The sequence below is a fragment of the Entelurus aequoreus genome, linkage group LG02 (genome assembly GCF_033978785.1).
Source record: "Entelurus aequoreus isolate RoL-2023_Sb linkage group LG02, RoL_Eaeq_v1.1, whole genome shotgun sequence".
Taxonomy (NCBI): Eukaryota; Metazoa; Chordata; class Actinopteri; order Syngnathiformes; family Syngnathidae; genus Entelurus; species Entelurus aequoreus.
The window spans coordinates 16,836,235-16,862,878 of NC_084732.1; the positions used below are offsets into that span (position 1 = coordinate 16,836,235).

The following is a 26,644-nucleotide window of genomic DNA, read 5'->3' on the forward strand; positions in this document are numbered from 1 at the left end:
ATAAGCTAGACATTCATAAAGTTAAAGTACCACTCGGTATGGTGAAATTACTCTCTGCATTTGACCCATCCCCTTGTTCCACCCCCTGGGAGGTGAGGGTAGCAGTGAGCAGCAGCGGTGGCCGCGCTCAGGATTCACTTTGGTGATTTACCCCCAATTCCAACCCTTGATGCTGAGTGCCAAGCAGGGAGGTAATGGGTCCCATTTTTATAGTGTTTGGTATGACTCGGCCGGGTTTTGAACTCACAACCTACCGATCTCAGGGCGGACACTCTAACCACAACGCCACTGAGCAGGTTTAAGGTTTAAGGTGGCTTCAATTGAACAATACTGCAGTAGAGATGTCCGATAATGGCTTTTTTGCCGAAATCCAATATTCCGATGTTGTCCAACTCTTAATTACCGATACCGATATGAACCGATACCAATATACGCAGTCGTGGAATTAACACATTATTATGCCTAATTTCACTGTGATGCATTAAACAATGTAACAAGGTTTTCCAAAATAAATCAACTCAAGTTATAGAAAAAAATGCCAACATGGCACTGCCATATTTATTATTGAAGTCACAAAGTGCATTATTTTTTTTAACATGCCTCAAAACAGCAGCTTGGAATTTGGGACATGCTCTCCCTGAGAGAGCATGAGGAGGTTGAGGTGGGCGGGGTTGGGGGGCGGGGGGGCGGGGTTGAGGTGGGGGGAGGGGGAGGGTGTAGCGGTGTATATTGTAGCGTCCTGGAAGAGTTAGTGCTGCAAGGGGTTCTGGGTATTTGTTCTGTTGTGTTTATGATGTGTTACGGCGCGGATGTTCTCCCGAAATGTGTTTGTCATTCTTGTTTGGTGTGGGTTCACAGTGTGGCGCATATTTGTAACAGTGTTAAAGTTGTTTATACGGTTCACCCTCAGTGTGACCTGTATGGCTGTTGATCAAGTATGCCTTGCATTCACTTGTGTGTGTGAAAAGCCGTAGATACTATGTGACTGGGTCGGCACGCAAAGGCAGTGCCTTTAAGGTTTATTGGCGCTCTGTACTTCTCCCTACGTCCGTGTACACGGCGGCGTTTTAAAAAGTCATACATTTTACTTTTTGAAACCGATACTGATCATTTTGAAACCAATACCGATCATTTCCGATATTACATTTTAAAGCATTTTTTATCGGACATCTCTATACTGCAGTCTAAAACTTTTGTCAATGTGAACAAGTATTAAACAAATTATAGTTGCGTATTACCTACACGTACAAAGTCTCCAAGGCCGAAAAGTGTATTAGAAAGTATCCAGTAACAAACGTGTCCGCATTAATCAACTTTTTGCATCATGAGCTGAATTTAGTGAACTATCAAAACCACTGGTTGTCGCCAAAAAAGAAAGAACCATTCCACTTAAAAGCATACGTCTGTCATAAGGTTAGTGTTTCTCATACATACTTATTATTCTCTGTGTGTACTAGTATGTACTGTGATCTGTGCTGACATCGTATGTTTGTATTGGTATTGGCCAATTATTATTATTGGCGGTCACTCGAACAAGTATGACGATCCTCCTGGTAGGGGTGTATCCCTCCATGGAGGATGCCTGTTTTACATGGGGAGACTGGTGCACAGACAGTCACCACACGATCCTTGACAGAATCAGGGTCCAGTGGCATGGAGTCCAAGACGACTGGGGACCCTTTTCTGCTGCAGCCTTCTTCCGCCATCGCAGCCGTTGTGGTAGTTCTTAAATCTACCATCTTCCGCCTGCTCCGCCGTTGAGGTCTTCACCGTATCCCTGGCTGGGGGGCAGTCACTAGGCCTTTGCCAAGGACCACCTGGGGTAACAGTAGTAAAGGGGTTAACCTCCTAGTGCCCCAAGACCCCATAGAGGAGTCTCCACTGCCGGATGCACTTTAACGTCATGCCCAGGACCATGGCCAATACTCATGGTTCCATCATCGAAAGTGGAAAAGTCGTATCAGGACACCCCTATTTGAAATATTTAATACCGTTACAAACGCCTCGTCAGCCGGTGTGTCGGCACATGCGTGGGTGTAAAGTGGAGTGACTTGGGGGAAGTCTGTTAAATTAATATTCAGCGTAACATGGAGCAAAAAAACATAAAAATGTGGTCATGTTTGGTATCTTTACAGCTTCACAGATGCCTCGCCAGGCGGTGTGTGTGAAGTGTGACTCGGGAACTGGTGGAAATGAACTAGTACTTCAAAACAACTACAAGCTAAGCAATGGTTTGATAGTCGACTAGTCATTGACTATCCTAACTATTAGTTGTCTACATGCATCTGGGATGTAAGACGCACACACCAAATTTTAGAAAAATATTTTTTTCCGATATATTAGCCCAGGGGTCGGCAACCTTTACCACTCAAAGAGCCATTTTGGCAAGTTTCAAAAATTAAAGAAAATAATGGGAGCCACAAAAAAAATTAAAATGAAAAACACCGCATACAAAGCTTAAACGCTTTGTGCTATGTTAACCAGGGGTCCCCGACACACGCACCGGCACGCTTTTTAATGTGGAAATTTGATGTTAGTGCGGCCCGCGAGTTGTGCATAAATGGCGCTTGATAGCGTCATACTTGCCAACCCTCTCATTTTTCCCGGGAGACTCCCGAATATCAGGGTGTGATGACACTGCTTTTGGCGCCCTCTACAGCCTGCCCAAACAGCGTACCTGCTCGACCACATGCAGAATGCCGTTTCAGCTTGTTCACGTAAGTGACAGCAAGGCGTACTACCTCAGCAGCCACACATCTTACACTGACGGTACCAATACCCAGAATCCCATGCAGCCCTAACTCTTGCGCTCAACCAACGCACGGAGAGGGGTGGGGGGGTTGATGTGTGGGGGGATTTGGTGGTAGCGGGGGTGTATAATGTAGACCGGAAGAGTTAGGGCTGCATGGGATTCTGGGTATTGGTTGTGTTGTGTTTATGTTGTGTTACGGTGGGATGTTCTCCAGAAATGTGTTTTTCATTCTTTTTTGGTGTGGGTTCACAGTGTGGCGCATATTTGTAACGTAACAATGTTAAAGTTGTTTGATACGGCTACCGTCAGCGTAAGCTGTGTGGCTGATGACTAAGTATGCTTTGCTGTCTCCTATGTGTGCAAGAAAAAACAAATCATACAACATGTGGCCGGAATGGCACGCTGTTTGTAAACGCTATAGAGGACAATTACTGCAGTGTAATTAGGACACTCCCTTTATTTAGTAATTAGAGTGTAAATAGGATTATATTTTCCCTGGGAGTTATCTATGAGAGACTCTGAGATCCATAAGTCTCCTGGGAAAATCGGGGGGGTCGGCAAGTATGTAGCTGAGCCGCATCAGAGTGGTCAAAGAGCCGCATGCGGCTCCGGAGCCGCGGGTTGCCGACCCCTGTATTAGCCGCACCGGATTTTAAGCCGCAGATGAATACGTAATGAAAAGTGTATTTACACAGAAATATTTTGTAAATGTTTGTTTCCAAACAGTGTCTGTAACAGAGCAGTAAAATAGCTGGTCAAACAAAACAGAAGTCATCGTCGTGGACCTACTAGCTGAGGAAGCTAGCTCTCCAATCAAGCTAAACAGACAATAATGCCACGGAGATGTTTTGGTGAGTTTACTGAGGAATTTGTGAAACTGAAACAATACAAAAAGAATAACACTAACACAGACACTTGTAAACATGTTAGCATATTAGCTCATGCTAATTACACTATGATAGTGCGTACAAATATGCATGAAAACACTCCTACAGACAACACGGATGGTTTAGTAAGTGTAAACAGTTTTAGTTATATTCTAAAACTTACAAATGTTGCTTGGAGTGACGAATGAAGAATCTACACGAGTCGAAACGCTATTGCTAGGATTTTATTGACGTCACGTCCCGCCCAATGAATATTTGTGGTGGTCAAGCTAGCTCTGTTCTCAATGGGTTGTAAGTAGAGATGCCTGCTGCTTTAAAATGTAATATCGGAAATTATCGGTATCGTTTTCAAAATTATCGGTATCGGTTTCAAAAAGTAAAATGTATGACTTTTTAAAATGCCGCTGTGTACACGGACGTAGGGAGAAGTACAGAGCGCCAATAAACCTAAAAGGCACTGCCTTTGCGTGCCGGCCCAGTCACATAATATCTACGGCTTTTCACACACACAAGTGAATGCAAGGCATACTTGGTCAACAGCCATACAGGTCACACTGAGGGTAGCCATATAAACAACTTTAACACTGTTACAAATATGCGCCACACTGTGAACCCACACCAAACAAGAATGACAAACACATTTCGGGAGAACATCCGCACCGTAACACAACAGAACAAATACCCGGAACCCCTTGCAGCACTAACTCTTCCGGGACGCTACAATATACACTTTGTGACTTCAATAATAAATATGGCAGTGCCACGTTGGCACTTTTTTCCATAACTGGAGTTGAAGTTGTTCTCTTATTTTGGAAAACCTTGTTTTTGATTGATTGATTGAAACTTGTATTAGTAGATTGCACAGTACAGTACATATTCCGTATAATTGACCACTAAATGGGAACACCCGAATAAGTTTTTCAACTTGTTTAAGTCGGGGTCCACGTTAATCAATTCATGGTAAAGTTACATTGTTTAATGCATCCAGCGGGGCATCACAACAATATTAGGCATAATAATGTGTTAATTCCACGACTGTATATATCGGTATCAGTTGATATCAGAATCGGTAATTAAGAGTTGGACAATATCGGAATATTGGATGTCGGTAAAAAAGCCATTATCGGACATCTCTAGTTGTAAGCGCATTTTCCAAGGAAAAATGCCCTAAACTTCCGGTTGAAAACGTCTATATATGATGACGTATGCGCGTGACGTCAATCCTTGAAACGGAAGTATTTGTACCCCATTGTATCCAATACAAAAAAGCTCTGTTTTCATCTCATAATTCCACAGTATTCTGGACATCTGTGTTGGTGAATCTTTTGCAATTTGTTTAATGAACAATGAAGACTGCAAAGAAGAAAGTTGTAGGTGGGATCGGTGTATTAGCGGCTGGCTGTAGCAACACAACCAGGAGGACTTTGACTTGGATAGCAGACGCGCTAGCTGACGCTAGCCGTCGACCGCACGGATGATCGGGTGAAGTCCTTCGTCCTTCCGTCGATCGCTGGAACGCAGGTGAGCAAGGGTGTTGATGAGTAGATGAGGGCTGGCTAATGTTTTTATCATAGCTCTGTGAGGTCCCGTTGCTAAGTTAGCTTCAATGGCGTCGTTAGCAACAACATTGTTAAGCTTCGCCAAGCTGGGAATTATTAGCCGTGTAGTTACATGTCCAGGGTTTAATAGTATTGTTGATCTTCTGTCTATCCTTCCAGTCAGGGATTTATTTATTTTGTTTCTATCTGCATTTGAGCCCGATGCTATCACGTTAGCTCAGTAGCTAAAGAGCTTCGCCGATGTATTGTCGTGGAGATAAAAGTCACTGTCAATGTCCATTTCGCGTTCTCGACTCTCATTTTCAAGAGGATATAGTATCCGAGGTGGTTTAAAATAGAAATCCGTGATCCACAATAGAAAAAGGAGAAAGTGTGGAATCCAATGAACCCTTGTACCTAAGTTACGGTCAGAGCGAAAAAAGATACGTCCTGCACTGCACTGTAGTCTTTCACTCTCACTTTCCTCATCCACAAATATTTCATCCTCGCTCAAATTAATGGGGTAATCGTCGCTTTCTCGGTCCGAATCTCTCTCGCTGCATTGTAAACAATGGGAAAATGTGAGAAGCCCTTCAACCTGTGACGTCACGCTACTTCCGGTACAGGCAAGGCTTTTTTTTTATCAGCGACCAAAAGTTGCGACCTTTATCGTCGATGTTCTCTACTAAATCCTTTAAGCAAAAATATGGCAATATCGCGAAATGATCAAGTATGACACATAGAATGGATCTGCTATCCCCGTTTAAATAAAAACATTTCATTTCAGTAGGCCTTTAAAGGTTTGTTTGATATACTTTTGACTTTGTTATTTGTATTTCTTAAAACATCTCATCTAAGATGGACTGATGCAAAGCGGGAAAGTTTTCCATGGTCTGACGAGTTCACATTTCAAATTGTTTTTGGAAACTGCGGACGTCGTGTCTTCCGGACCAAAGATGAAAAGAACCATCCGGATTGTTCAAGGTGCAAAGTTGAAAAGCCAGCATCTGTGATGGTATGGGGGTGTATTAGTGCCCAAGGCATGGGTAACTTACACATCTGTGGTGGCACCATTAATTGATTGATTGTTATGATTTTGCTTCCTGGTTTTGATGACCCGCCTTATCTTGCCTATGATTGGCCAGTCCGTAATGTTTCGCCCAAACCTTAGCCAATTGTGACTCATCATACGAACACCAACCAATCATCATGGATGTTCTCCTTATGTACGGATGTTCTCATCCATCCAGGTCATTGTATTTTCTCTGTTTTTTTTTGGCCATTTTCTCTCTTTGTAGCTTGCAGCTTTGATGTAAGCCAGCTACATGGGTCAAAACGTAGCTTAGCTACAGGAAAAGCTAATTGTTAAAAAAGTAGCTAAGCTACTGGAGAATGTAGTTAAACTACATAGCTTAGCTACATTTAGCTTGTTGGTGCCCATCACTGTCCAAGCGAACAACACACAAGATAATTATAAACAATAATGTGCTAACAATTACACTGCGAGATTGTAGCATAGGAAATGAAGCGTGTAGCTGACCTATGGCTTGGACTCCGACGTCATGTTTTGCGCGACTGATTTATGTTGATTTCTTTTGTTTCATACCAAATGGCCCACACTTGCACGATGATGCTGATTAAATTGTGAGCAAATGAAGCGTATGTGCAGCTGGAAGACTGACGTGGTATCCTGCCAATATGGCCTACTCCTCGTCACACACACACACACACACACACACACACACACACACACACACACACACACACACACACACACACACACACACACACACACACACACACACACACACAAACACACACACACACACACACACACGCACATGCACAAAAACACACACACACACACACACACATTCTTGTATTTCTTAACTTCTCGAGATCTCAGAAACATGCCTACCTCTTTAGGACCACCCTTTCTAGATATATAAAGATTTGTATTTACAACATTAATAATATATACATTAGGGATGTCCGATAATGGCTTTTTGCTGATATCCGATATTCCGATATTGTCCAACTCTTTAATTACCGATACCGATATCAACCGATACCGATATATACAGTCGTGGAATCAATACATTATTATGCCTAATTTGGACAACCAGGTATGGTGAAGTTAAAGTCCTTTTTAAAAAAAAAAATTAATAAAATAAAATAAGATAAATAAATTAAAAACATTTTCTTGAATAAAAAAGAAAGTCAAACAATATAAAAACAGTTACATAGAAACTAGTAATTAATGAAAATGAGTAAAATTAACTGTTAAAGGTTAGTACTATTAGTGGACCAGCAGCACGCACAATCATGTGTGCTTACGGACTGTATCCCTTGCAGACTGTATTGATATAAATTGATATATAATGTAGGAACCAGAATATTAATAACAGAAAGAAACAACCCTTTTGTGTGAATGAGTGTAAATGGGGGAGGGAGGTTTTTTGGGTTGGTGCACTAATTGTAAGTGTATCTTGTGTTTTTTATGTTGATTTAATTAAAAACAAACAAAAAAACCCAAAACGATACCGATAAAAAAACAACAACCTGATACCGATAATTTCCGATATTACATTTTAAAGCATTTATCGGCCGATAATATCGGCCTGCCGATATTATCGGCCGATAAATGCTTTAAAATCAGCTGTTCACCTGGCAGGTTTTTTCGGGGTTGAATAGGGAAGTCCTTCTTTAGCTGCCGTCTTGTTTTATCACATACTGCTGCCTTTGCACCTGTCAATGTTTACATTTGTGTGCAAATTAAATCAACAAAAAATCCTGACTTTGGAGCAATGTTCACGGACTCTAGTATTTGGCTCTCTATTAGATGCAATGGTTTTCCGTTTTGGGACCATGATTTCGGTCCTAACTTGTTCACCGGTCCTCATATGGAAGGTACTTTTCCTTCTTGATGTCTCAAGAAGGGTAGAAATACAAGAACACACACACGCACACGCACACGACAGGCTCACGACACCTCACATGCCAGCATGCCAGCATCATGAATAGATTGTGACAAGCACTGTGTGGGAAGCCCTTTTGATAAATAAAGACTGCCGTCACAGTCCATTATATCACACTATTATTGCTGTTATGAAAAAACATTTTTTTTAATGTACAGTGCATCATGAAAATATTCACATTGCTTCACTTTTTCCACATTTTGTAATGGAATGTATTATTTTTCCTCCCTCACAATTATATGCACACAACACCTCATGGCAGCTTCATTATTTGTTACTAACTGCAGCACGGTGGCAGAGGGGTTAGTGCGTCTGCCTCACAATATGAAGGTCCTGAGTTCAATCCCGGGCTCGGGCTCTTTCTGTGCGGAGTTTGCATGTTCTCCCCGTGACTGCGTGGGTTCCCTCCGGGTACTCCGGCTTCCTCCCACCTCCAAAAACATATGCACCTGGGGATAGGTTGATTGGCAACACTAAATTGGCCCTAGTGTGTGAACGTGAGTGTGAATGTTGTCTAGAAAAAGGATGGATGGATGGATGACTTGACCAGTGGGTCGCATGTCAAGCCTCTAATTCTAGATTGTGTCCCAGATGTCAAAGGTCAGGTGAGGGACCATGAATTGATTTACGTGGACCCCGACTTAAACAAGTTGAAAAACTTATTCGGGTGTTACCATTTAGTGGTCAATTGTACGGAATATGTACTGTACTGTGCAATCTACTAATAAAAGTTTCAATCAATCAAAAAAAACATCCATCAACATGTCTATTTACCAGGTGGTGTGTGTGTTTATTTGTGCTGCATTTTCTCTATAGTGTGTGCATTAGAACTAGCTGATATTTGCCCCTGCTGCTTTGAAAAAGACGTTAAAAAAAAAAAAAGCTCTGTGAGCCAGATTAACCTCGCAGAATGCAGTAAGTAGCCTAAAATACATCAAGAAAAAGGCGATATAAGCAATTGTTGTACCGTATATTAAAAACAAAACATTGCTTCACACTAGCAGGCGGCCCATTTAATGAAAAGCAGATTCTAGGGCAGGATAAACCAATCTAGTGCCAGTTCCCTCACGGAAGGTTTTTTTTGCAAGCACCGGAAGTGAGCGTTGCCGAGCAACGCCGTGGTTGTTATGGAAACGGAACCTTTTTTTTATTTTTATGCCTCGTTCTCCGTGGAAGTTTTTAAAGCGCCGGAAGAGAAGCGAATAACCGACAAGGGTCGATTTTCGAAGCGACAACTCGAACATTGGCGAGCTTTTGTTGTTGTTGTTGTTCGATGCTATTGCTAACGTCTCTCAATGGAGTCGGAGCGGACCCGGAAACAAAACCGAGCAAACAAAAGCAATGGCAACCTTCTGTTCCTCACCCCCACGGTTTGTTCGCCGTTTAGTCATTAAATGTTTCATTTGGACGTTTTGCTTGGCGCCACATCTTTTTTTTTAAGTATGTAAAAGTTGTCGAAGTCCGTCAAAAGTTGCGCACGAGTTTACACGCATGCGCAAATGGGTTAACATTTTTAAAATACAATTTGAACTATTTAAGGTGAATTGTCATTCATATGTAGATTTGGATACTTGTAGCTATATGTATTTACATATTAGTTATTCATGTGGGGTTATACATTTTGAAATAAAAGTAAAATATGGGCGGATCAAGCCCAATATCGACTTGCCGATGCCAGGGTACTATTATTTTTTTGTTGATGTTACATTGTATCATTGTCGATGCCAAAATGGGTAGTATCGCCGACCTTGACTCACAATAGGGATTGGATGTATGACATCTTTGAAAGGGACCCGGATAGCATTGATTGATTGAAACTTTTACTAGTAGATTGCACAGTGAAGTACATATTCCGTACAATTGACCGCTAAATGGTAACACCCGAATAAGTTTTTCAACTTGTTTAAGTCGGGGTCCACTTAAATTGATTCATGATACAGATATATACTATTTTCATAATACAGTCATCACACAAGATAATCATCAGAGTATATACAATGAATTATTTACATTATTTACAATCCTGGGTGTGGGATATGGAGGAGAGGGGGGCGGGGGGAGAGGGGGGGGGGTAGGATTGATTGGTATCAACACTTCAGTCATCAACAATTGCATCATCAGAGAAATGGACATTGGAACAGTGTAGGACTGACTTGGTAGGATATGTACAGCAGGTAGTGGACACAGAGAGAAAGTGTCTACATTTAATTATTTACATTTGATTATTTTCATTTGATTATTTACAACCCGAAGAGTTATGCTGTGGAAGGGAGGGTGTTAGTTAGACTCACAATAGGGATTGGATGTATGACTCTTTGAAAGGGACCCGGATAGCAAGGAGCCATTTCTTTCAAAGAGCTGTTCAGACCGCCTCGTTATTTTTTTTAACAGTTTTTTGTTTTTTTTAATCAAGGAAACAATCACTAATATCAGTTATATGTTAGGTGTGGATCAGAATGATTTAATTTACACTAATATTACTGTATGTTATTGTAAACATTCCATAAGGCGGTGCCATATTTCTATGTTTTGGCAATGACATCACTCGTTAGTATTTTCCCCTCACCTAAAAAAATGTGAGGCATTTTAACAATATAAAAAGTACACAAATAATGAATTAGAATAAAATGCATTACGAATATAAAAAGTGTAAATAAATAAAAAATAAGGTAAAAATGAAGACAAAATAAAAATTTCCCTTTAAAACACATGTGTCAAAATCAGGGCCCGGGGGCCAGACCTGGCCCGCTACATCATTTTATGTGGCCCGTGAAAGCCTGGAAATAACATGAGTTAATAAAGTACTTAATCTTTTCTTCCTAAAGGTATTTGTTCTTTCCATTTTGATATTTAAAAATAACATGCACTGCACGCAATTTCATATCTTTTAAACTTTAATTGTATCTAATAATGCAGCAAAATATTACATTCCCATACATTCCAAAACATTTTTCTGTTAAAATAAAAAAATAAATACTTCAATATCTGCCTGACTTATAATTTGATTGTAAGTTACCCATCAAATTGTACACTGTAAAAATGACAACAGATTTTAAGTTAAAATTCTGGGGATTGAGCTGCCATTTTTTTTATCATACAAAAAAACCTTTGTACCGTTTTCCTATGTACATTAACACACTATAAAAACAACAACTGTAGATTTTATTGTGGAGAAACTGGCAGCTCTGTTGCATGAATTTTATTGTAAAAAAAAAAGAAGTTTTTTTTTAGACTAAAATTGGTAAAATTCTGGGGATTGAGCTGCCATTTTTTCATCGTACAAAAAAACCTCTGTACCGTTTTCCTATGTACATTAACACACTATAAAAACAACAACTGTAGATTTTATTGTGGAGAAACTGGCAGCTCTGTTGCATGAATTTTATTGTAAAAAAAAAAAAAAAAGGTTTTTTTTAGACTAAAACTGGTAAAATTCTGGAGACAGAGCTGGCAGTTTTTTGCAGTAAAATCTGAAGATTTTTTTTAACAGTGTATGTAAAAAAAGATTCTAATCAAATGCCTTGGCAATTATGAACATGTATTGTACAGGTATACATTTATGTTGATATATTATTCACTATTAGAAGCGGCCCTCTGAGAGCAACATAACTCTATGAAAACAAGTTTGACATGCCTGCTTTAAAATAATGAACCCGCAAAGTGAATCTAAATGAAATTAATACAATAAAAAATGTATACAATACGAAAATAATACTACTTTTTATATATTTCTATATTTTTATCTGTAAAAATTTCCTTTAAATCTGGCTAATTTTCTAGTCCAGTTGCCAGTTGGGCAGAGTGGGCAATTGCCGACGCTAAATTTGCATGCGCATACAAAAACGATTCTCATCATTCACTTAAAAGAGCCGTTAAAAAACCTTGATTCGTTCGTAAACATCACATCTCTAACTAACTAACTAACTAACAGCAAGTGTTTTGTCAATTAGTTAACACCCTGGTCCAGAGTGATGTATGATGTCATTACATAAACGGTCATTACAGGAAAAGAGGATTATATTTACCATAGATTTATTAGTAGATGGTATGTGTTTTTTTCTTATTAATATGAGTGCAAGTGAACAAATGATTCATACTATGAGACCATAAATTATTACCATGACCTTGATGTGGAAATAATAAATGATTTATCTACAACATAGATTAAATAACCCACAGTTGCTGGGCTTCATTGCATTAGATTGCATTGTTTGACCAGTTTAATGACAATTGTCAACTCTCTTCCTGCAGGTCAATAGTTGCAATTTGCGCCTGAAGACGGTCAGATCGCTCCCGGAGAGAGGCCAGCGCCTGGTGAGAAGGAACACACCGGTTTGGATGTTAAATTATTGTTTACTTTCAGTTGTCAAAGGCTGATTAAATTATATTATACCACATGGCAGGTTACCTCTCCTGATTTTTTAAAGGACCCTTGCCTGACTGTCAGAGCAATAAATCCTCCTCATCCAGGTAAGTCCTGTGTGCACACTCGAATAATGCATGAACATTATTGTGGTTGTAATTGGCATCGATGCAGAGCGTCACTGCGTCACACTAAGAGCATTTCTTTAAATATTTAAATGCCCTAATGAATGTATCAAGACATTCTTTATTTTAATAATAACTATTTTTTGTGCAAAAAAATGAGGAAAATATACAGTATTATTTAATAATGTTATTTTTAAGAAATGTAGACACAAAGTCCCTCACCCGCAATAGAAACCTTACCACTGTTTGCTGTTCTCCGCCATTAGGTAAGTAATAAAAGGGAATGCATTTTTTGTTTTACCCCATTATGATTTACTCTCCAGAGCCACTGCAAGGCGGCGCCCCCTGCGGTTTGTCCGCATTCTCATTTACAGGAAATGATGGCCGCCACCAACACAGCAGGCCCACTCACAGTGCGGACGCAAGGCACTGCCGCCACGCCTCACTCCCCCGCAAGCCAGCGGGTAAACAGCATGGAGCAAATGAGTACATAAATGCATGTTTTTCCTCCTTTACCTGAGTTTAATGTGGGTTCGTGTCCATGCCAGGTGTGTGCGGAGCTTATCATTCCAACGCCACATCTGGGTTCCCCCTCATTCACTTCCATTGGGACGGCGCTCTATCCAGTTTTCAACGCATTGACCTGGACAGGTGTCATTTGTCTGTCCACCTATATCAGACCTGGGTAAATTGAGGCCCGGGGGCCGCATTCGGCCCGTTAAACTTTTCAATCTGGCCCGCCGTACATTCCCAAATAATTTTTTTAGATCTTTAAGATGGAAACTGTAGCTGCCATTATGATGTGCAGTGATGTTTTCAAATTATCGTAAGTCTTGAACTGTACAAAGCATTTCAATGGTTGGAATCTGTGCTTTTGCATACTTTACTAGTTACCGGTACTATGTCATCTAAGTCAATGTTTTTAAAACTTTTTTGAGCCAAGGCACATTTTTTGCGTTGAAAAAATCAGTTTCAGTTGACAGTAAAAAGTCGTTGTCGCAATTGTTGGATATGAATTCAAACCATAACCATAACCATGCATCACTATAGAACTTGTCTCATAGTAGGTCTACTGTCACGACCTGTCACATCCCGCTGTGACTTATTTTGAGTTTTTCGGTATTTTCCTGTGTGTAGTGTTTTAGTTCTTGTCTTGCGCTCCTATTTTGGTGTTGATTGTCATGTCATGTACGGATGTACTTTTGTGGACGCCGTCTGCTCCACACGCTGTAAGTCTTTGCTGTCGTCCAGCATTCTGTTTTTGTTTACTTTGTAGCCAGTTCAGTTTTAGTTTCGTTCTGCATAGCTGTCCCTAAGCTTCGATGCCTTTTCTTAGAGGCACTCACCTTTTTGTTTATTTTTGGTTTAAGCATCAGACACCTTTTTACCTGCACGCTGCTTCCCGCTTTTTCCGACACCTACAAAGCAATTAGCCATACTTGCCAACCTTGAGACCTCCAATATCGGGAGGTGGGGGGTGGGGGTGGGGGGGTGGGGTGGGGGGGGGGGGGTACTTGGTCGGGGGTGGGTGGTTGGGGGTGTGGTTGGGGGCATGGTTATTTATAGCTAGAATTCACCAACTCGAGTATTTCATATATATTTCATATATGTATATATATATATATATATAGCAGCGTGGGTCTTGGCAGTCTTGGTCTTGGTAGTCTTGGCAGTCTTGGTAGTCTTGGTCTTGGTGGTCTTGGTCTTGGTGGTCTTGGTCTTGGCAGTCTTGGTCGTCTTGGTCTTGGCGTGGGTCTTGGTCTTGGCGTGGGTCTTGGTCTTGGCGTGGGTCTTGGTCGGGGGTGGGTGGTTGGGGGTGTGGTTGGGGGCATGGTTATTTACAGCTAGAATTCACCAACTCGAGTATTTCATATATATTTCATATATGTATATATATATATATATATATATATATATATATATATATATATATATATATATATATATATATATATATATATATATATATATATATATGTATGTGTGGGAAAAAATCACAAGACTATTTCATCTCTACAGGCCTGTTTCATGAGGGATTTCCTCAATCCTCAGGATTGAGGAAATCCCTCATGAAACAGGCCTGTAGAGATGAAATAGTCTTGTGATTTTTCCCACACATACATATTACGCTCTACCACGGTATCGAGCACTATTTTTTGGATAATCTAATTAAGACATATATATATATATATATGTATTTATTTATCTTATTTACATAGAAAAAAAAAAAAACTTGAATTTCAGTGTTCCGTTGGCTATCCATTAGATGGCAGTATTGTCCTGTTTAACTTCTCCGTTCATTGGGCAGGCAAGCTGTTTATATTGTGGGAAAGCGGACGTGAGAACAGGCTGTCCCCACTCAGTCTCAGGTCCGCATTGAGCTGGAGGGGGCGTGGCCTCCAGCTCCGGCTGAATACCGGGAGTTTGTCGGGAGAAAATCTCTGCCGGGAGGTTGTCGGGAGAGGCGCTGAATACCGGCATTCTCCCGCTAAAAACGGGAGGGTTGGCAAGTATGCAATTAGCTACCGGCTGCCACCTACTGATATGGAAGAGTATTACACGGTTACTCCGCCGAGCTCTAGGCAGCACCGACACTCAACAACAACAAATAATTTGCAGACTATAATTACTGGTTTGCAAAAAATATTTTTTAACCCAAATAGGTGAAATTCGATAATCTCCCACGGCACACCAGACTGTGTCTCACGGCACACTGGTGTGCCGCGGCACAGTGGTTGAAAAACACTGATCTAAGTCACGAGACACCAGGCAGTTTGGGTGGAGAGCGTTTCCACAGAGTGTTACCAGAGCGGCCAGCCTGAAATGCGGGTGTCAGGGACAAACGCGGAAGGACATTTTTACAACAAAGTTCTAAAGCTTAATAATACATCAGATATACCAGATTGTAGGTGTTTTTTTGTTTTTTTTACCTTACGTGTTCTTATTTTGCTGTGTTTGTTGCATTTTTGTTGATTGTAAAAATATGTCTATCAAGAGGGGCTGTAACGTTTAACATGTTGTCAAAATTCAGTGTTTTATCATTCATAGTTAATATTGTAAATCCCACATTCTTTATTTTTATGTACATTCTGGGTGTCTCATTCAGTAAAAACATGTACAATTCCATTCTGTTTTTTAAGGCGGTCTGTCATAACGTTTTTAGCATTCAATCAGACATTATTGTGAGGTTTTGTATTAGTGTTCCTAAAAATATATATACCGGCCCCCAGACACATTTTTTTCCCTCAAAATTTGGCCCCCTGAGTGAAAATAATTGCCCAGGCCTGACCAAAACCGACCTACCTACTTGTCTGTCTGTTGCAATGCCGCATGTTGCCAGGGGGGCGCAGCAGAGCGCCTTACAATACCTCAACACTTGAGAGTTCAATTGCCCTTCAATCATCCAGGCGGTGTCTGCAAGAGTGCCCTCACCTCGGCGTCATGGACCAGCTGCAAGTTCTCAACCTGCAGCACAACCTGATCGCCAGCATCAGTCGTCTGTCGCTGCTGCAGCAGCTGGTGGTCCTCAACTTGTACGACAACCACATCTCGGACATGAGCGGCATCGAAACGCTCGTCTCCCTCAGGATCCTCCATCTGGGGAATAACAGGTTTGTGGTTATATAATAACAATTTCTGCCATTCTTTACAGCACCGTCATGTCTTTACCCACCTGCTCCCAGTGCCACCCACACTGGTTTAAAGGCCTACTGAAATGATTTTTTTTAATTTAAACGGGGATAGCGGATCCATTCTATGTGTCATACTTGATCATTTCACGATATTGCCATATTTTTGCTGAAAGGATTTAGTAGAGAACATCGACGATAAAGTTCGCAACTTTTGGTCGCTGATAAAAAAAAGCCTTGCCTGTACCGGAAGTAGCGTGACGTCGCAGGTTGAAAGGCTCCTCACATTTCCCCATTGTTTACACCAGCAGCGAGAGCGATTCGGACAGAGATAGCGACGATTACCCCATTAATTTGAGCGAGGATGAAAGATTCGTGGATGAGGTACGTGAGAGTGAAGGACTAGAGTGCAGTGCAGGACGTATCTTTTTTCGCTCTGACCGTAATTTAGGTAAAAGGGCTCATTGGATTCCACACTTTCTCCTTTTTCTATTGTGGATCACGGATTTGTATTTTAAACCACCTCGGATACTATATCCTCTTGAAAGTGAGAGTCGAGAACGCGAAATGGACATTCACAGTGACTTTTATCTCCACGACAATACATCGGTGAAGCACTTTAGCTACGGAGCTAACGTGATAGCATCGTGTTTAAATGCAGATAGAAACAAAAGAAATAAGCCCCTGACTGGAAGGATAGACAGCAGATCAACAATACTACTATCAGGAGACACCGAACCAAACACTGGACCTGTAACTACAAGGTTAATGCTGTGCCGCCTGTCGAAGCCTAGTAATGCTGTTGCTAACGATGCCATTGAAGCTAATTTAGCTACGGGACCTCGACAGCGCTATGATAAAAACATTAGCGCTCCACCTACGCCAGCCCTCATCTGCTCATCAACACCCGTGCTCACCTGCGTTCCAGCGATTGACGGTGCGACGAAGGACTTGACCCGATCATTGATGCGGTCGGCGGTTAGCGGCGGTTAGCGGCGGTTAGCGGCGGTTAGCGGCGGTTAGCGGCGGTTAGCGGCGGATAGCGCGTCTGGTGTGTTGCTGCAGCCAGCCGCTAATACACCGATCCCACCTACAGCTTTCTTCTTTGCAGTCTCCATTGTTCATTAAACAAATTGCAAAAGATTCACCAACACAGATGTCCAGAATACTGTGGAATTTTGCGATGAAAACAGAGCTGTTTGTATTGTGATACAATGTGTCCCAATACTTCCGCTTCAACCATCGACTTCACTTGCAAAAGTCATCATACATAGACGTTTTCAACCGGGAGTTTCGCAGGAAATTTAAAAATGCACTTTATAAGTTAACCCGGCCGTATTGGCATGTGTTGCAATGTTAAGATTTCATCATTGATATATAAACTATCAGACTGCGTGGTCGGTAGTAGTGGCTTTCAGTGGGCCTTTAAATGTAGCTTAAAGATGTAGATCAGGGGTGTCAAAGTCAAGGCCCGCGGGAATAAATTATCTATGGCCCTCGGGATGATATTTGATTAGTATTAGAACTGGCCCGCAGGTCACAGCTGCTGTTTTTCACGCACCAATACTCCATCAGTGTTGGTACTAGGAATTTTTAAAAAGGGGTCCCGGGGACCCCATCAAGTCATAAAAATGGGGTCTCACAGTAAATTTTTGGGGTCCCACTTTTTTGTAACTGTTTTGAAAACACATGTCAAATGAATGCATTATCCTGTTATGTCTCACATTCTATATTGTGTTTTGGAAAAAAGTTGTCATAAACATTACTTAATTCATTTAAGAAAACACATTTTTATGCATGTGTAAATGTATGCAGTTATAAGCATTTATTAACTTTCTTCTTTCCTTCATGGATCTAAACTTTACCGCTGACGGTATTTTTTTCTATATTTGTATTGTAATATTTTCAGAATGTGTTTGTTCTATTTTTTGGCCAAAGTAAGACAAAGAAAAACAATCTGAAGTTGTCTTTATTTTTTTTGTTTTAATGCCATGATTTTAATAGACCGGCCCGCGTGTGCACAGATTTTCCTCCATGCGGCCCCCGAGCTAAAATGAGTTTGACACCCTTGATGTAGATCACGGGTTTTACTATGTAAAGTGTAGTCTCTAGAGAAAAGTGCTGTATAAATATAATTCAGTTCCCTTCACATTTGATTGTGAGTCACCTTCAAAGCCATACAGGCCATACAATTTTGTAAATTTATATATATATATATATATATATATATATATATATATATATATATATATATATATATATATATATATATATATATATATATATATATATATATATATATATATATATATATATATATATATATATATACATATATATATATATATATATATATATATATGTATTTGCAGTTTTTTTGCTCAAATTTTTCAATGAACTTCGGCCCTAAAAAAATATCAAACATATCTATTTTTTTACCCTTTTGACAGCTTTTTGATTCGATTGTCTTGACCTATTGTTCAGGTCATGCCTTGTTTTGGTTTTTTGGTGGTTCTTCCTAAGTTTAGTGTGTGGTTCCTGCCAGCGCTCTTATTTTGTAGTTTTCACTCCCTGCTTCTTATTATGCAGCACGCAGTTTGTAAACACGTCTATTTAGGTTCAGCTGTGGCTGCCAGCTGGTGTTGGCACATTGTGTTTGGTGAATGCTGTTGTATGCTTCATGTTTGTGAACTGTTGCTGTTAAGTTTACTTTGAAGCCGTTTTTTTTTTTTTTTTTTTTTGTATTGCATAGCATTCGCTATGCTTCAGGTGCACTTCTAGCTGCACTTGTCTTTTGTTTCTTCATAGATTGAAATACCTTTTACCTGCATGCTCTCTTCTGCTGTCCTTTGCATATGAGATGCAACAACCGCTTCATTGGGGCCACGCTGTCACAGGGATACAATCACAGGTCTAAATTAGTAAAATAAGTCCTGTTATGCACATTTACTAATTGGAAACTGTGACATAATTTTATCAAAAGGCCAAAAAAAAAGAAAAGAATCTAAATATTTGTATGCCCTTTGAAAAATGAAGGCCTTATATGACCTGTTTGGCTTTAGAAGAATTACATATTGAAATTCTAAAATTTAACATGAAAAATACAACAAAAATCTAATTAAAGGACAAAACATGTAAATGGAGGATAATAAACACTTCATCTTATCTTTCTTTAATTTAAAAAAAAAAAAATTCTTGTGACTTTGGGTCTTTTCAAGTGTGATGATGCCTGCTGTTGATATTCAGGGGTCTTTAATAACGTACCTTAAGTGCTGCAATGATGCAGCGTCTTCTTTACGTGGTCTAGAAATAGCAAACACCGGCAAGGGTCTTGAATTACCGCTGGGTCAAAAAGCACAAGTCTGAATCAGAAAGTGGCTGTAGGCAACCTCACGTTGTCGTTTTTCTTGAAGTTAATTCCACAAGATGGCAGTAGCTGCACATAAAGTGTCTTCTGCCTGTTTTCATTTTGCCCTATGAATGCTGCCTAAGCAGTTTTCTCCATACCATTACCTCCAGTGGTGGTGGAACTCTTCAGTCACCTCACAATTTGATTTGATTGTAAATCTTGGGGTGACAATTCGATTCAGAATTGATTCTTGTAATAAATTAGTTTGTTACATAAATAATAATAAAAATCTGTAAAAAAAAAATTCAAAAGCTCCTATAGGCTGCTGGCGTACAACTTATACATGCAGTGTTGGCAATAAAAACATGTTTTTTTAAAATGTATTTAAAATTTTTGTGACAGAATTTTGAGTGATTTAATGAAAGAAAAATCAATCCCAGCTTTACAATTCTTAGGATAAGAATTCACAAGGTAATTGAGAAGACATACAAATTATATACATATAATACTAAATAAAGGAAAACCCAACATTTATTAAAGCAACAGTATCAATAATAATAACATTATTAATAGCTGTTTAACTTTTTTTTAATCCAAAAAACACATTATTTTTTATTACGATTCCTCGAAAATTATGAATCAATTTGGAATCTGAATAAATAAAAATTTGTGATTTGAATGTGAATCGATATTTTTGAGCATCCCCAATTGCAACATTGGTTGTGTTGCTGCTGCATTGTGCAATATACTTAGTTATTCCCTTGTGATCCAAAAGAGAGCTAGGTTTTTACATTCAACTTTCTCATAAAGTCATTATTAAAGCCTTAAAAAAAAGGACATTTTGCAATAATCATCTTCTTATTTACGGTTTAGCTAATAAAGTCCCTGGATGTAACCACAGCATTTACTTTGTGTGTTTATCTAAAATTTGTAGTTATTAGAGTTTTTAGTTAAATCACATTTTTATGTCATTTTTGAGGTAGGAACGATAAAAAAAAAAAAGTTGAAAAACTGTGAGACATTATGTTATCAGAATATTTATTTGTAATAATATGTAACAGATATGCTTGTTGTTGTAATGTGTCTTTAATAGTGTGTGTAAATACTGTCTTCTTCTATTGCAGGATCCATAAAATATCCTGCTTGGATAACCTACATGAACTCAACATCCTGGATTTGCATCACAATCAGGTGCAATTCATTCAATATTCTTCCCTTGTGTTTAGTCGGGGCATTTAAGAAGAAGAGTGCCATGAATGGGAGTGGCTTTCTTGTTTCATCCACACTGTCTGGAGTGAGGATTCCACTTCCCCACGTAGATGCAGCACTCTAAATTGCAGGGTCGACCTGGGTTGGCAGCATAATCTTTGCTAAGCACGAGGGGTTCATGTTCGCAGCGCTGAATTCTGCCATCTCGAAATTGGGATGCATGTACGGTTATAACGGAGTGGTGTCCAAAGTGTGCTCACTTTTTAAACGGTATCATTATAAAAGTGCGATAAAAGAGCTAACAGGTGTAATGTAATAACAAAAGCTTGACAGGCAGGCTGTTTTTTTCCTGAAAAAATATATTTAGAATTATCATTTAGATTTATTGTACTGGTTTTGAAAGTGAAAAATATCAAAATGGCCCTTACATCCTTTAATCGCCACAACATAATCATAATCCTACAGCTCAACCAGGACAAAGCCTTGGCGCTTATAATAACAATATCACTCATATTTGGTTACTTTTCAGGTCACAACATGTAAATAATGGAGTATTGTTGGCGCTTTCTGGATGTTTTTAGTATAATGATCGCAACACAGGACCCTTGACTCAATTGTTAGCTATTTATTTACGATTGTGAATGCATAAAAGAAAAGCCAAGCATATGTTCTTGTCTTACATAAGGATTTTGAATGATAGACAGCCCATCTCTTTCTAATTATTTCTTTTTTTTCCAGTATGACTGATCTGATAATATGGTCAGAGTGCAGAAGCGTTACTATCGTGATCAATGTTCCCTCTAATTGTTCATGTGTGTGAGCAAACGCAAAAACTCCCTGAGCATTCAGTGGAGCCCATGTGAGCAGCATCAGACGTGCACACTGTGGCTACACCGGCAGCACACCTGTCCCAAACCTGACTAAATAACAAGTTCAATCTCCATCCATCCATCCATTTTCTACCGCTTGTCCCTTTCGGGGTCGCGGGGGGTGCTGGAGGCTATCTCAGCTGCATTCGGGCGGAAGGCAGGGTACACCCTGGACAAGTCCCCACCTCATCGCAGGGCCAACACAGATAGACAGACAACATTCTCTTATTATTATGATCAAATGACAGCAGTCATTTCCATGAGATTATTTTCTAATATAAGTGTTTAGGCCCACTTACAATGACAATAACAACAAATATTGTTTTTCATGAACTGTGTACTTGTATTGTTTGTGTGGGTGGAGGTCCTGCTTTGGAAATAATTTGTACCTCTTTCAGACATTGCATTTAGTTCCCATTAAAGCATTCACATGTTGCACAATGAGATGTAAGCAGGGGATCATGTGTACATTCCTGCAACTTCCCGTTTGTAAAAAATATATTTTTATTAGTATTTATTTAAAAAGTAGCAGCATTTCATGATTAATATTTATAAATTAATATTCCTAATAAATGACACTAGAATAAGCACACATTTGATTGGTAAATCATAGTGAAACGACCTGGAATTACACTTAATGTGTGGTGTTGGAGTTGTCTGACTTTTTGTGTGGCTGTAAACGCATCACTGGCTAAGTGCCATATGGGCATGTGTTGGCGCAAGTGAGAAAGAGCGAGCGGCTGCTGTTGATATAACAAAGTTGCCTTTGGTCTGGTTTGTACTGCAGAAAATGACCAGTTTTGCTAGATATAATTTTTTTTACTAATGTTTTGGTGATGTGTTTATGGCCGACAATAAAGAGTTTTGCTCAGTAAAGTGATAGATGGAATTCATGCCCTCAAAGCGTCTCGACAGACGTTACAATATTTGAACAATGATGGCGAAAACTGTTTTCTCTGTCGTGTCCATGTGTCGAAAATTGTTATGCGCTTACTTTTTTATTTGATTTTGTGCGTGGCATAGATTTGCCGTGCGCAGAGGATGCTTGAGCAGTGCGCAATTGCACAGGCGCGCACCTTAGAGGGAACGTTGATCGTGATGTCAGTCAAAATAGCTGAAAGTATTCAGAGCAGAATATTCAAAATGACTGACCGAAGTTATGGCATTTTATGACATTCAAACGGTGTTTTCACATCCTTTGTGGACTGTAAATACAATTGGATATTGTTTAATAAAACAATGAAACACAAAAAAAGGATATAAAGTCAACTTGTTTTTTCCACTTTAATAGTTCCTAAACACTTTAGGCCAAAAACAAGTACAATAGGCTTAAAAACACTATGTGGTGAAGTGGTGATATTTGAGGTGCGATGTAGCGAGGGACTTGCTGTGTTACTCCAAAATCATGCTTCTAATCCAGGGGTGTCATCAGGCCCGCGAACAGGTTTTATCCGGCCCGCGGGATGAGATTGCTAAGTATAAAAATGAACTTGAAATTTTTGAATGAAAGAAACTGCTGTTCTAAATGTGTCCACTAGATGTCGCAATAGCAATTCTTTGTATCTTTGTAGATGATTCTACTTATGTACAAAATAAACCACATGATGTTAGTCCAGTGGTTCTTAACCTGGGTTCGATCGAACCCTAGGGGTTCGGTGAGTCGGCCTCAGGGGTTCGGCGGAGCCTCCGCCACGGAGGTAAAGACACATCCGACTTATCGTGTAAATAAAAACTTCTCCCTATCGGCGTATTATGGATACCCCCAAACAATGTTCCCTCTAATTTTCCATCTGATTTGCAGGTTTTTTGATTGATCGATTGAAACTTTTACTAGCAGATTGCAAAGGAGGAGAATACATTATTTGAAACAGTACAGTTTACACAGTACAGTACATATTCCGTACAATTGACCACTAAATGTTAACACCCGAATTAATTTTTCAACTTGTTTAAGTCGGGGTCCACGTTAATCAATCCATGGTAATGTGTGTAAGGTGTGTAATTTGTTGTGAGTTCATGCACTGTGCTGGTTTTGTTCTTTGAACAAGGTGATGTTCATGCACGGTTCATTTTGTGCACCAGTAAAAAAACATAACTTTTTCCTGAATTGAAAAAACATTTTATTTTTCACTAAAGAAGGGTTCGGTGAATGCGCATATGAAACTGGTTGGGTTCGGTACCTCCAACAAGGTTAAGAACCACTGTGTTAGTCCATCAGTCGAGGAAAATGATCAAACTACATAAATAACATTTTTGATATAATTTTTTTATTTTGATATATTGAAAATGAACACCAATGAGTTGACTGATGAACATTATCATATGATTTATTCAGAAAATATAAATAACGACAAATAAAGATAGAATACTATTAACCGCAACATGTAAGTGTAAAACAGCCTCAACATTATGATTTGTACAATTTCAGAATGTGCTTGTTCTATTTTTAAACAAAGAAAACAATCTGAAGTTGTCTTTATTTTTAAGTTATCGTGCCGTGATTTTACCAGTCTGGCCCACTTGGGAGTATATTTTTCTCCATGTGGCCCCCGATCTAAAATTAGTTTGACACCCCTGATCTAATCCCTTCAAACCACCAACTTCTGAAATCCAAATTTCATCCCTGGTTCCCATGAATCATACCAAACATGTTTTGTCTCAGGTGGACTCCCACGTCTACTTTCCCAGTGATCCGAGCCTGATTCCTTCAACAGGCTGTGATCTCAGCTGTGAGAAACGGTGCCTGCAGCGGATGATTACTGCGCCCCTTATTAATTTCAGCGACCACCTTTTAGCTGTTGTCCTTTTGCATGCCGCCTCCACAGTAGCGCGTGGATCCCGCACACGCATGCAAAACAGGACCGGAAAAAAAACAAAACGATAAAAAAGATCAAACGTAAAGGACCTCGCTTGGTCTTAATAGCGCTTTGCCAACACGCCGCCCACGCCACTCCTCAGAGAGGCGCCCCCGAGCCCTCCCTGCTTTGTAGCGCCGCTTTACACAAGCCCAGAATCCAAATAAATAATCATTTCAGCCACATCAGACAGGTCTAGCTGTCTTTGTCTCATACGTGCGCAATCATGAAATGTATGCTTATTTGAAACTACACCACCAATACTTTAATCATTTATTTATTAAGGACTTAATTTCTCATCTTTAATAGATTTTGAGTGCATGAGAAGGTGGAAACGTAGCTCTGTTCGACCTCAAGCTCATTTGTAGACAAGTACGTTGCACAACACAGCAGCAACAGAACCAGTGTTGCAATGGCTGTAAGCAACAAACGGCTCAATCAGCATTAATAATGCTGTTGTGTTCATTGTAAACAAAAGTAGTGATCATTTCATACCAACACTTGAGGGTGCAACATTTTAAAGGGGTGGTGATGATGATCAGGAGGTTGCCTACAGCCACTGCTGTTCATGCCAATGTTTTTGAACATAAATAAAATGTGGTATGTGGCACTTTTTTAAATTTATTTTAAATTTTTTTAAATTTTTTTAAATTTTTTTAAATTTTTTTAAATTTTTTTAAATTTTTTTAAAATTTTTAATTTTTTTTTTAATTTTTTTAAATTTTTTTAAATTTTTTAAATTTTTTAATTTTTTTTTAAATTGTTTAAATTTTTTTTAAATTTTTTAATTTTTTTTAAATTTTTTAAAATTTTTTTAATTTTTTTTAAATTTTTTTTAAATTTTTTTAAATTTTTAAAAAATTTTTAAATTTTGTTTTAAATTTTTTAAAATTTAAATTTAAAATTTTTTTTTTTTAACATTTTTTAATTTTTGAACAATTTTTTTATTTTTTTATTTTTTTTTGTCCTGTCCAGCTTCTCAGGCAAATCATATAGTTGATGTAGATGCCCATATCGGCTGTTCAGATTTACTTTACAAAAGAGAAGTCTAGGATACTTCTCTTGTTGCCATATTTGTATTTGTATTTGTATGTGGCACTTTGAAGGAAGCCGGTTCTTGAGGAGCTGTTCCTTTTAAAGAGCCGTTCAAAAAAATTGTCTCATTATAATTCTTATCTTTAGCAAAAAAAATCACAGATTAAATGTGGATATTAATATTTCTGATGTACACCAATATTACTCTATTGTTGGGAAATATTCTTAAATATTGGCCATTATTGTACTTGTGTTGTGTTTTCAATAACATTCCATAAGGTGGTGCCACATCTCCATGCTTTGATATTTCCCTAAAACAACCTTTTCAGAAAGAATACACCAATAATGAGTGAGAATAAAATGTATGTAATGTATGTATGCAAAAAGTGTAAATACATCTGTAATAAAAATGAGGACAGAATGAAAATGTAGCTGCAAAATTGTACCGTGTTTTTACGCTCAAACTACTTTACATGTCCTCATCAGAACAATGAACCGAAAAAGTGAATCAAAATGCTGCTTTGACTCCGACTCAATTGCATGCTGTATCTGCTTGTGCATAATAAAACAAACTTCACTTGGTTCAAAAGATTAGATTTGTTAACAGGGTTGTAACGATAAACAGAAAAAAAACTATGACGGTTAGTGTTACTTTTTGAAATTAGAATTATCGAAAAACCGAGATTGATAGCCGCACCGTCAGATTTTCCTTTTGTATATTTTCCTGTGTTTATGAGTTTAGTTAGTGTCAGTGCTCCTTCTTCCCTGTTTTATCTACTTTCTGTGCACTTCCCTGCTGCACTAGCTCTTTGTGTTTTAATTAAATACTTCGGCCTGCATGCTGTCTCCTGTCTCTGCATCTTGCGATCGCAACTATTGAAATCACGCGGCCCAACCGTATCACGCAGTCTGATTAACTCACTTTCCGATTTTTTAAACTCACGGACTGCGCAGGCTCGCTAGATTAAATGCTAACATGTATACAACAGACATAACGTCTTTCCTCCACTTATATAGCCACATTTCTGTCTGAGTAACGACGCTATTCAATTGTG

At 39.1% G+C, this 26,644-nt stretch overlaps 1 protein-coding gene across 1 annotated transcript in view; it reads left to right on the forward strand.

Moving 5' to 3' along the window:
• The first annotated feature begins 9,279 nt into the window (after positions 1–9,279).
• The window catches only part of LOC133631213 (leucine-rich repeat-containing protein 49), a 94,679-nt gene continuing 77,314 nt past the window's right edge, over positions 9,280–26,644 (forward strand). Inside the window, exons 1-7 of the mRNA XM_062023375.1 lie at positions 9,280–9,525; positions 12,407–12,469; positions 12,559–12,625; positions 12,967–13,107; positions 13,192–13,294; positions 16,051–16,254; positions 20,746–20,812. Coding sequence (XP_061879359.1) covers positions 9,451–9,525; positions 12,407–12,469; positions 12,559–12,625; positions 12,967–13,107; positions 13,192–13,294; positions 16,051–16,254; positions 20,746–20,812 — 720 coding nt within the window. The 5' untranslated portion in view covers positions 9,280–9,450. The remainder of the gene's footprint in view (positions 9,526–12,406; positions 12,470–12,558; positions 12,626–12,966; positions 13,108–13,191; positions 13,295–16,050; positions 16,255–20,745; positions 20,813–26,644) is intronic.